General features: G+C 41.1%; 1 protein-coding gene across 3 annotated transcripts in view; it reads right to left on the reverse strand.

The window, feature by feature from the left end:
• Window positions 1–2,570: 2,570 nt before the first annotated feature.
• IL18R1 (interleukin 18 receptor 1) overlaps window positions 2,571–12,820 on the reverse strand; it is a 40,027-nt gene continuing 29,777 nt past the window's right edge. For all 3 annotated transcript variants that reach the window (XM_067704056.1, XM_067704055.1, XM_067704057.1), the window contains 4 exons: window positions 11,943–12,082; window positions 9,737–9,898; window positions 7,159–7,317; window positions 2,571–4,889 (listed from right to left, as the gene is read on the reverse strand). In XM_067704056.1, coding sequence (XP_067560157.1) covers window positions 4,534–4,889; window positions 7,159–7,317; window positions 9,737–9,898; window positions 11,943–12,082 — 817 coding nt within the window. In that variant the 3' untranslated portion in view covers window positions 2,571–4,533. The remainder of the gene's footprint in view (window positions 4,890–7,158; window positions 7,318–9,736; window positions 9,899–11,942; window positions 12,083–12,820) is intronic.

The raw sequence follows: 12,820 nt of genomic DNA on the forward strand, positions 1-12,820 counted from the left end.
TCTAACTGTATACTGAGTCAGCAAAACTACGTCAAGAGGAATCATTTCACATGACTTTAGGACACACCGACTTGGCTTTACATTCTAATGGGAGGTTCTCAAGGCATAAAACAGTCCCCCCAAAATCTTGAACTGTTTTTAGTCGACAAAATATTGATGGCGTTGTTCGTATCATCATCCTTCTGAGGCTATTGTGTATATTGTGGGATAAAGCAAAGGAATAACTAAGTTGCTGCTGGTGGACTCAGTTGGGTGAACAGAAGCAGTTGGTTTTTTTTAGCTCTCAGCAGCTCCACAGCTAGCCTGCAGGATGGTCTGAGCTGACATCTGCAGCAGAATCTTCATGATTCCAGAGATTTCTTCCTGTCTGTGGCAGGATCAGCAGCTCTTGGCAGCCCAGTGTTTTTCTGGGTGACTTTGGACTATATCCTTGGAAGAATAGACTAGAGTCTATTTCTTCCCCTTTCTGAACAATTCTATAACCATTTCTGTTTAAACTAGCCAGGGAGGATTATGTTCATTACATCTAAACCATGGCCTATTCAGAGGTGTTTGATTTTGCCAAATAAAATTGTTATGTGGAATCTCAACATAAAAATGGGTAAGAGCAGCGCTACTCCTGTTGAAGTACTGATATTTGGAAGGAATGGGAGGTGGGGAGAGGGCTGGGACCAGGCACACATGCGCCCACTGCCCGGGATGGTCGCTAAGGCACGTCTGAAGAGACCTGGGACTCCTGAAACCCAATTTGAAAGTCGATTTTAACACGGCCACCATGAATGATTAAACTTGCACATCGAGTTGTAGCAATTGTTTAAATGGGGTATCACGTTCCCCGGATGGTATGTGCAACCACAAGGTAGGCTGCAAAGAGATGAAAGCTGGTTTTCACAAGCCTCTCACAGAAAAGTAGGCATTGGTCTCAGCACTCCCAGGCTGGACTCTGCGATCGCTATCAGTGCGGCGCGCAGGTGGGGCTGAAGCACTCAGTGTCCTGCCCACAGCGCACACAGCCCGTTTCCTGTTAGAGTCGTGGCCTGGCCACAACTTCTTGGCCCTGACCCCGTTTCTCAGAGTAGCTTCTGCTCAGAAAGATGGCTTCCCCCAAACCCCAGCTCTCCTCCCTCAAGAGGTGCACTCGTGCCAGGTTGATGAACTATTTCCTCTGAGTATTTAAAGCTTTGATTCAACTCGGTTTTGCCCGCGTCCCCGGTTCAGACAAGCATGTTGATGGCTGCAAGGAGGTGCACCCACTCTGAGCCTTGCTGACACTCCTCTGCAGCCAGCTGGTCAACCACTCAGCATCAACTCAGGATGAGCTCCCAGTACCTCTCAGGGCTCTTAACTCCCCCTACCTCAGCAGATGCCACAGTCACGTGTACACTTCCATCCTGTGGAGGATTTGAGTACTATTCTCCCTCCATCCTTACCCTAGTAGCCTAGAAGAGCCCTCGTACTCTTTTAACCTCCTGAGAGCCAGTCCTAAGCAGCCCTGCTTCCTCTCTGCAAGACTGTTCTAGACCCTCCTAGTACAAGGTGCCTCCCCAGGAAAGTGCCTACAGCCTCCCACAACTTACCTGGTCTCCCTGCAACAGGCAATTCCAGAGAGGAGACGGTATCCCTCTCTGCCCCAGCCTGGCCACACTAGCTAATTGCATACCCAGGTCAAGTCCCTGGACAGACCATGTCTCAGGTTCCTGGGTTTAGAATATGTGGGTAATAAGGTCTCTCTCTGCTTTACGAGAGTATAACTCGAATTTAATAAATGTTTCCAGCATATAATAGACATACATGGGTTGTTTCTTTATACATCTTAGACAGCTGGTTGTTCACTGATTCTCTGAAATGGACTCCACAGTGTAAGGACATTTGAAGTCATAGAAGAGAATGACATTATTCTATCAATAAAAGTTAGGTACTGGTCCTGATTGGAAATGCTTGGCATTTAAATTTTAAAATATGCACATGAGTTAACCGGCACGTGAAGACCTAATATTTGTGCTGGATATTGGGTGGCCTTGTGAGAGGGAATGGAATTCTTCTTTTGCTCCTGGATGGATTTTAAAGAAGGTAGGTACGAAGTAATTTGACATAAGAAAAGATAGATCCAAGCATTCATTTTGAATGACCCATATCTCATTTTAAAAGGTGGGAATCTATGTTGAGACTGAGGGATTGAAATTTTTTTTTTTTTTTTTTTTTTTTTTTGCGGTACGCAGGCCTCTCACCGCTGTGGCCTCTCGCTTTGCGGAGCACAGGCTCCAGACGCGCAGGCCCAGTGGCCATGGCTCATGGGCCCAGCCACTCCGCGGCATGTGGGATCTTCCCGGACCGGGGCACGAACCCGTGTCCCCTGCATCGGCAGGCGGACTCCCAACCACTGTGCCACCAGGGAAGCCCCTGAAATTTTAAACTAAGTGAAAAAGATGTCGAGATTTTTCAAAAATAAAGGCACGAGACCAATGGTTCATTAATGTATTTTAAAGCATATATTTACTGTATACATTTAACATATTTAATACAAAATACATTTAATGTATTTAAATCATACATAATAAAAAAGAAAAGCAGATCATTCTATTAGAGACTATGATGATAGCAATAAAATTTCTCACGACCATATATTTTCACATATAAATCTTCTTAGTAATTAAATTCCTTTACTTTTTTTAGCCATCCAACTAGCATGCAAAATTTTAAGTGCTACAAAAATTAGACCACTTTCTTATACTGAAAATCTGATGAAAATCTCATTTTTCTTTGATTTTCAGTAGTATCTACCACAGCTGTTTTATTATTTAAGTTGCCTGATTTTATTTTTTTTTTTATTTTATATTGGAGTATAGTTGATTTACAATGTTCTGTTAGTTTCAGGTGTACAGCAAAGTGATTCACCTGATCCGTTCTTTTTTAGACCCTTTTCCCATATAGGTTATTACAGAACATTCAGTAGAGTTCCCTGTGCTATACGGTAGGTCCTTGTTGATTATCTACTTTATATAGAGTAGTACCACAGCTGTTTTAAACAGTCTCTGCTTTAAATTTTTCTGGAACATTCATGCCACACCCATATCTTCTAACCAGCCTTCCAAACTTACCCAGCTCTTTCCTTTCTCTGTAAGGCTGCACGCTATTTATCACTCACTCAGTGACTTTCATGAACAGACCTCTGAGGCCGTCAAGAAGGCCCAGTACTAAGGAGACAGATATATGTCTTCCAGTGTGAAAAGTTGCAGACGTCCAATGCAGATATGCTGATGTGCTGCTCCTCTATGCCTCTCTGTAAGAATGAATCGCCTCAAGTCAAAACTGCCTTCCTTTCCAGATCTTGTTCTCTTTCCACGGCTAAATAACTGACCTAGGTGATAACTAATAACAATAACAAACGTAGCAATACCAACACTTATTGAGCGTTAAGTTTGTGTCAAGAACTGTTGTAAGAGCTTCATTTGTATTTATTCACTTAGTCCCCCTGTACAGTTCTTATAAATTCTAATGTTACAGATGAGGAAACTGCATCACAGATGAGTTAGAAGAGTTTCCGGAGATCACAGAGGAAGTGGTAAACCCGGGATTTGAGCTCAAGTGTCTTGGCTGCCATGCTGCCTCCACCCAAAGGGCATTTAAAATCTGTCGCCTTTTAAAAATCAAGCAAGTAACCATCCTTTTTTGGCTGTTGAATAACTCATCTGATCTGGCACCCATCCTGTGTCTAAACCTTCATGCAGAATCAACAAATGTTTTAGACCATTTTTTGGAAAGACCCAGAAAATTATTTGAATTAAAACTTGTGTCTGGCATGAAAGATTAAAAAGTTGTTTTGAGTTCTTTTTAAGAAGTTCCCACAAATAGGTCCAATTAAGCAAGCCCTCTGCAGCATCTTAGTGGGGTTTCAAGAACTGTAGGTCTGCAGCTGTAGCCAGGATACATTAATGCACGTGCTCTGAGGCTGAGGCCCTGTTACAGCAGCTCACACCTCGCTCCCTGCTCTGCTCGCAGCCCTGTCGGTTCTCCCAGAGCCCCACCCTGCACCCCGCATCCCAGGCACTGTCAGAGGTGTTTAGAGGTAGGGAGCTATTGTGGGTTCGTGAAGGCACCATTCCAGTTCCTGTGTCACCTACTGGCTCATAGAGAAATGCGACTTTGTGAACTTAAAATCCTTCAGTTCAATTGTTAGCATTAAAAATCTCTTAAAGACGTGCCCTTATTTTAAGGCCTAAGTTATTCTGCACCGTGTGCAGTCTCACAGTTGCTGAATGGGATTGAGCAGAGTGCCTGCATCCAGTTATGGAAGAGGGAGAAACAGGAGACCCATTTCTGTTGAATTCCAGGGTCTTCTGAGAGCCCACGACTATAGCTCAATGTTTAGTCCTATCCCCGGCAACCTAATGACAAGTTTCATCTTCAGACTGTGACTAGGACATTCACAGAGTAGAGTTAAATATTTGAATAATGCCCTTCATTATCAACAGGCTCATACACTCAGTCCCCAAAGTGTCAAGAGTTCTTTCTTCTGCTCAGCTTTTCTGAAGATCAGGGCTGCGAAAAAACAGGCAAGACTTCTGCTTCTTCTCTATATGGTTTGACTGCTTTTGCGGGCATCAGATAAAGAAGATTCTTCCAGAACCTTGAGTTATAAGACAGAGACTTATCAGCCTGCCACTTCAGAACTCTGTGGGATTTCAAAAGCTTCAGTGATTGAGGCAAGAAGGTGAAGTCACCGACTGGTGTAAATTCAATTAAGATGATTTTAATTTTCCTTTCCACTAGTGCTTCATGGAGTCCACTTTCAAGTTCATACCTGACTTCATTAGACATATAACTTTTACTCAGGACAATTATCAGTCGTCGGCTTTTCTCTATCAATGAATGGATTTCATCAACAACAGCTGAAAATACGAGAAGTGGCAGATTAAGAAAACTGAAAGGGTGGGCATGAGATTAAAATCATTTTGCACAGGGCTTCCCTGGTGGCGCAGTGGTTGAGAGTCCGCCTGCTGATGCAGGGGATGCGGGTTCGTGCCCCGGTCCAGGAAGATCCCACGTGCCGCAGAGCGGCTGGGCCCGTGAGCCATGGCCGCTGAGCCTGCGCGTCCGGAGCCTGTGCTCCGCAACAGAAGAGGCCACAGCAGTGAGAGGCCCGTGTACCGCAAAAAAAAAAAAAAAAAAATCATTTTGCACAGTCCTATTTTGTATTAACTCAAATTCACTAGTAAGTTTTTCTCTGAGATAAACCATTAATTCTCAACTTTATATGCCTATTAAAAAAGCAATCATCTACACAATGATATAATGAATACCTACTTGGCACTTTTTCTGTGCCATACCTTCTTCTAAATATTTTATGTATATTAACTCATTTAATCATCATAATGACCCTATGAAGAAAGTATTGTGATCACCCCCATTTTACAGATGAAGAAGCCAAAGCAGAGTGGTTAAGTAACTTGCCCAGAGTCACGTGGCTAGTAAATGGCAGAACCAGAATCTGAACCCAAGTGGTCTGGTTCTGGAGTGTATGTTCCTAAACATTCCACTATCTTGCCTCTTTACATGGATGGTGGAACATGGTAAAATTTGAATTAAAAATTTTTTTACAAAATCCTGCCATTATTCTAGACCACAGGTTGCTAAATTTTTTCCTGTAAAGGGGCCAGGTGGTAAATATTTTAGCCTTTGTGGGTCATACAGTCTTTGTCACAGCTACTCAACTCTGCTGTTGTAACTCAAAAGCAGCCACAGACCACACATGAACATATGTGTAGAGATGTTTCAATAAGAGTGGCAGGCAGGACCTGACCTATGGATGGAACACTGCCAAGACCTCTAGCAGGTTCTAGACCTCTAGCCCTCCTCAGATAGAGTTCTTAGCCAAAACTAATCATATCAAATATACAAACATTCTTTATTTTTATTTAAAAACTAAGAAGAAATCTGTTTTTAAAATGACTCCTAGAAAAATAATGGAAATATTGGGTTGGCCCAAAAGTTCTTTTGGCTTTTTCTGTAACATCTTCCGGAGAAACCCAAATGAACTTTTGGGCCAACCCCAATATAATAAAATTGATGTAATCGATGTAAAGTCAAGCAGAAATACTTTGTACGTGACAGAATGTCTTCTTAGATACAAAGAGTGATGCACAAAAATATCACAGTGTTGAATGCATCTGACAATTTGGCATATTATTCCTTTTGAGAAGTTATCTATTACTAAAAAGTATTCTCTATTTCTGATTTGTAATATTTTCCCTTCTTAATTTGTAACCCAGGAGGGAAAAAAAAAAAAACACAACTGTTTCTTATTTCCTACTCTGTCCTAAATGCCCAGCTTAGAATTTGGCACAAGGATGGTGCTCAGTAAATGTTGGATGAATGAATGAGTGATGGTAACTATGAAGACATCTGTATTGCATCATCTGTGATGCGTCAGCATCCAACATAATTTGACACCAGATTCCAAATCTCTGGAAGACTTCAAAGCTCTGCAGGACTTTCAGAGAAAACATGGAAATGTTACTAAATTTCTTTGATTTTGACTGTAATATACTTCAATATATGTGTTATAGACATTTGTATTCACATATTAATTAAAAAATAAAATTTCACAACTAAATTATTCTAGGAACCACCAATCTCCTTTTATTCATCCTTTGCCATCAGTCCTAATTTCTACTTCAACTTTCTCACCAATGTTAACGCGATAAAGAAGAAACATTTTCTGGTAAGAATTAACCTGTTTTATAGTCCAAAGGATCACATATTAAATTAAGAACTGGTTCTGCTGTACAAAATATCATCAAAAGAGGTATTCTTACTGTGGGGTATTTCTAAATAAATGCCTCATGATAATGATTCTGGACCTGCTTCTGAGAATGGAATGCCCACTTCCTTTCTCCAAGACTCAGAGAACTGTGAAGCCAGGTGAAGAGACCAGGTCCCCAAGAGGCCATTTTTGGAAACAGTGCAATCTTCTCATCTTCTCACTACTGCTTGTATTGATTTAGCTGGTTATTTCTGGTTTAGAGGACTACTTCATTTGTTTGTTTTTAAGCAAGCAGAATAGCCTTCTGTAAGGCTAAGCTCTTCATCTTCTAAAAGTAAAGATGAAGTTAAAGATGAAAACTCCACTAGTTTTCTATCTGATATTTCCTTTCTTACCTCTTCCAGGCACCACATCCCGTTCAAATATGCATAACTTATACCCAAAATGCTTCTCCAACACCCTGGGCAAAATCTCCACAGCAAAGGTGTGCTCCTCTCCGTTCTCGGGCCGACATTCTTTTAGGTAAGACACAAAAGCATCGTACGTTTTCCCATCTAGGAGATAAGGTTGACTCTTTTAATTAGTGTGAAAATAAGGGTTTATTTAAGTACAAATTTGAGCGAAAGTTCTGAAAAATGGGAACAGAATCATTGAAAAAGAAGAGTTAAATATAGCATCCTCACCTCTAAATGCATCGAACAGTGTGCATTAAATATGTGTAGTTCGTTGTATATTGATCATACCTCAATGAAGCTCTTAAATAAAAGAATAAAATATTTTTCATAGAAAACAAATAATTCTATAACTTAATGACAAATTTAGCTCAAAGCAAAGTGAATTAACTTCGTTATTTTTATATTAGTAAATTAGAAGTTGTAAATGTGAATAATAAATCTATAAAAACTCAAAGGAAAAATATGAAAATTATTTTATGACTTTGAGGGGTTCAAGACTTCATGGGAGAGCTAACTGTAGCTATGATGGAAACAGCAAGAGAACTAGAATTAGAAGTGGAGCCTGAAGATGTGACTTAATTGCACGATGAAACTTTCAACGGATGAGCAAAGAAAATGTTTTCCTGAGATGGAATCTACTCCTGGTGAAGATACTGTGAAGATTGTTGACCTGACAACAAAGGACTCAGAATATTACATAAAGTTAGTTGATAAAGCAGCAGCTTTTTATGTGCACTGGGAAACCAAAAAAATTCGTGTTACTAACTTTATTGCGATATTAGCTTTATGCAGTGGTCTGAAACTGAACCCGCAGTATCTTCAAGGTATGCCTGCACATTAAAAAGTCTTCCATGTAGCACACCACTATCAAGAAAGTCAAAAGCACACCACGATCAACAACCTGGGAATAATATTTGCATTTTATATTATAGACAATAGGCTAACCTCCCTAAAATGTAAATAGCTGCTAAAAATAAGCAAGCAAAAAAAAAAAAAAGTCAACAACCCAGTAGAAGCATGGGCAAAGAATATGAATGGGTACTTTGAAAAAGGAAATACAAATGGGTCTTAAACACATGAGAAGCTGCTCATACTTTTGCACAGTAAGCAAAATGCAAGTGAAAACTACACTTCGATACCCCTCAGATTTTATCTATCAGATTGACAAATATCCAAAAGGTTGTGGGTAAGGCTATGAGAAAAAAATGTACTCCCGTCCTTTGAAGGTGGTAGGCAGTAGAGAAATACGGAGCGCAAATTGGTAATATCAATCAAAATAACAACTATATCCACCTCTGCACTTCTAGTAATTCCACTTTAGGGAATTTTTCCTTCAGTTACACTGCACACATGTGAAACAATAACTGTACAAAAGTTATCCACCACGTCATTTCTGCAGTAACAAAAGGTCTTAAGCAACCCAAACGTCCATCACACGGTGACTAAATAAACAATAATACATCCACAGAAATAAAACACTGTGCAACCCTAAAAAATGAGAGATTTTATAAACTAATATGGAAGGGTACCCAAGGTATAGTACAGCAAAGTTCAGAATAGGGCACATAGCATGCCAAGATTTGTCTTTTAAACAGGTGTGAAATAAGATTCTCTATTCGTATTGGTTTGGATGTACATCAATGTGGGATGGGGTAGGAAACAGGCACGGGGCAAGTGTACATGTATAATTTCTAAGACTTTTGGTGTTTGAACTACGTATGTCCTACACACACACACACACACACACACACACACACACACACACACGGAAACAAAAGCAAGTGCAATGGATTAGATTTATTTTTTAAAATTTGGTAGCTATTTCGAATCTTGAGGACTTCTAGTCACCTGCAAAAATAGAGAAACTGAGACAGTCACCAGATAGAAGCTGGAGTAGATGAAAAGTGGCAGATCTAGGGGACTGGAACTCAGGTCATTTGGTGTGCACTTCAAGGTTCTTACAAGTACATCACGCAGCCTCCTTTGCCAGGTTAAAATAATGAACCATAATACAGTTCTTTATTTTTTTGGCCTTGCCACGTGGCACATGGGATCTTTGTTCCCTGACCAGGGATTGAACCCGTGCCCCTGCACTGGAAGCACAAGAGGCTTAAGCACTGGACAGCCAGGGCATTCCCAATTCCATTCAATTTAAATGACCTTTATTGAGTGTGAACTTTGTAAAGGCACCAGATGGCGTGTGAGCAATGACATTCAGACACACAGTCCCTGGGCCTAACCATCTCACAGGGCATTTAGAAGGACACGACACACATGCATGAAACAATTAGAGAACAATTTTTGGCAACAGATAAGTAAGCACAAGAAAAAGACAGACAACATTCATAACGGACAATATTCATACGGACGCTTCGTTTAGATCAATTTTTCTTATGGAAAATTTCTACCGCCAATATGTCTACAATATAATCAAAATGAGGTGAAGATTGATGTTTATTTATATAGCTTCTTAATAAAACTGTAAAATAAGAAATCCCAGCATGACAACATTCGTTACCTGTTAAGGTTTCATCTCTTCCCAAGAAATGTCTATAAAATAGAACCAAGTCAACTCTATAAATGGCACACACGGTCACTAGGCACACAATGACCACTGAGATCAAAGCAGCTACGATCATTCCTCTAGTGAAGATGTGGCCGGGGATGTCAACTGGGTCTTCTAGAAAGAAAAAGAAAATGGGAAAAACTAGAGAAATTTCACCAGCATCTTTTGCCATCACTCTGTGGTGGTCAGCTTTCACCTTTAACACAAATCTACTTGTCTACCCAACACATTCCATTGAGTTACTCTGCAGTCCTGCCTCTAGTCTCCAGTGGTGACCTCTCTGCTCCATAAAAATGTGTACAAGGGTATTCAGAGACGTGAACTGAAAGCATTACGATGTAGTCTGTCCACACTTTTGGAAGTTGGATCTCTAGGATGATAAGACACTAGGATGAGATTCAGAGGGGCCCACACCGAAACCTCAGCTAGCGGCTTGGGAACATATATGGAGGCGCAGAACCTTGAGAGAGCAAGCACTGAGCTGAGTCTGTGTGGGCTCCAGCCTGGCTCCATCATCTACTTTGTATCCTAGGGAAAGTCACTGACGCCCTAACTCTAAGAATTTCATCTGTACACATAATACAGCTATCAAGCTAGTGATATTTTCTCCTTCACTTACAGGGTTGCTGTTTTGGAGGAGGGTTAAATATTACACATAAGTAGTTGACACAGTGCCTGGCACTCAGCTCTGAGAATTTTTGTATATTTTTATATGAAAGTGTCCTTTGAGAAAAAAATTACGTTTCCTAGATTGATTCAGTTTACGTTCATTGTGGACAACATGAGATAACACAGAGGAGTATAAAGGATAGAATAATTACTTAATAACCATCCCACAGTGTGGCAACGGCCACCGCCAACAGGCTAGTACATTTCCTTCCAGGTTTTGTTTTTTCCCTGAAAACATTTACTTAGTTGGAACCATCTGGTGGTCACTCTTTATTTCTTAACATTATATTAGAAGCATTTCTCTAGGTCTTTAAAATTATAATTCATATTATCTCAGTATTTAGATCGACTACAATTTTTCATAAATATACAGAATGCTGCAATGAACACAGGCATAAATCCTTATCTATGTTTCTGATTATTTCCCTAGAGTAGATTCTAATGGAGGTGGGGTTTCTAGGTCAAAAAGAGGAAACATACATAAAACTCTTGCCATCGTGACACAATTTGAGGGATTATCTTTCCGGTAAAATTAATTATTAGGATGTAAGTAAGCAACCATCGTTGCTTGGTAAGTGAACTCTGAATAAAGCCAGCCCCTGGGGCTCCTGCATCTCTGAAAGGCTTACATATCTATGACTGTGCCGCACAAATACACACACTCTCACGTTGGCCCACACGCTCCTCCAGGGATAATGGTGGAGTCAAAGACCCTATTCCCCACACAGCATTTGTGAGCCCAGCAGAAGGAAAAAATGATCAGGGTAGAAACGTCTAAGGCAGAGAGAGCACAGCCACGCATTGATCTAGGACAGTTTACAGAACGACTTCTGAGCAGCTCCTGAGTCTGTGGCCCTCGGTTGGACTGTTTCGGTGGAGGATGCCCTCCATCAGGTGGGCACTGAAAAACTCTGAGTCCAGTGATCAGAGCCATCAACTAACTGTCCACTTGCCAAGTCCAGGGACTATCCCAAGAGAGGGAAGCCTAAGTTAGTCTCTGTTGAAGGAAAGACCACACCCAAGGGCCCCTGTGCCCAGGGCCCAGCTAAGGTAGGGTGGAGGCAGCGATTACTCCTGGACCACTGGTCTCATCCTACACGGAGCAGCAAACTTTCCTCCTGTTGTTCAGAGTGTGCCAGAGCTGCCCGGACCACCTCCCCTGTGACTCTCACCCACCAGCATCTCCAACCCTGAGCTCTACCTACCTCCCCGCTCTGGGCCCCTGGTTGCTACACAGGATTGGAATATGTTTGAGAGCAAAAGAATACGCTTGAGGTTTTCATTCTCTGCTTGGAATCAGGGCAGAGGGGATTGCAGCAAGGGCTGAGCACGAGCTCTGCCACGGAACGCCTGTGACACAGGGCAAACCCTTCACCTCTCAGGAGCTTGGTTCCTGGTGTGTAAGATGAGGAAGTGATGAGTGACGACAGGTCTCTCAGCTGCTACATTCTAGGTTTCCACAAACTGCCAAAGATAAAATTTCTCACACCTTTTTTCAATAAGATGAAGCTTTTGGTGTCTATGCCTCCCTCGCTGGCTGCAGTGCAATTATATGAAAAGTTCAGATTGTTTTCATTAACAGTCTCAATTCTCAGTATTTTTGAAGCAAGCCATTTGCCTTCTGAAGTCCTGTAAGAGAGGAAAATGGTTTAGCAATAGGCTTTGTGGCATTGCCAACACGTTACCCATGAAAGAGGAATTTGTATGTACAAATACATCTGCACAAAGACACGGCTCTGTGGACTCCAGGGAATCGTCCCCTTTTGGTGGGTTCTCTTCAAGTGTGAGCCTCCTGCTCCCCGGGGGTCTCAGCCCTCCTGAAACCATCTGGGGACGGCGCTGCAAACTGCCTAAAATCAAAATGCCTGGGAGGTAACGATGCTCAGTTGAAAACACAAGAAAATATTCTCTCTCTCAATTACAGGCACACTTCACTTTACTGAGTTTTGCTTTATTATGCTTCGCAGATACTGCACTTTTTACAGATTGAATGTTTGTGGCAACAGGGTCTCAAGCAAGTCTTTTGGTGCCATTTTCCCAACAGCATTTGCTCACTTTATGTTTCTGTGTCACATTCTGGTAATTCTCAAACTTTCACATTTTTTCATTATCGTTATATTTGTTAAGGGATCTGTGATCAGTGGTCTTGGATGTTACTATCATAATGGTTTGGGCATTTATTTTAGCAATAAAGTATTTTTTTTAGCAATAAAGTATTTTTAATTAAGGTATGTACATCATTTTTTAAGATGCAATGCTATTGCACACTTAATAGACTACAGTATAGTGTAAACATAACTTTTATATGCATGGGGAAATCAAAACATTCACGTGACTTGCTTTATTGTGATATTTGCTTTACTGTGG

The sequence above is a fragment of the Pseudorca crassidens genome, chromosome 14 (genome assembly GCF_039906515.1).
Source record: "Pseudorca crassidens isolate mPseCra1 chromosome 14, mPseCra1.hap1, whole genome shotgun sequence".
NCBI classification, from domain to species: Eukaryota; Metazoa; Chordata; class Mammalia; order Artiodactyla; family Delphinidae; genus Pseudorca; species Pseudorca crassidens.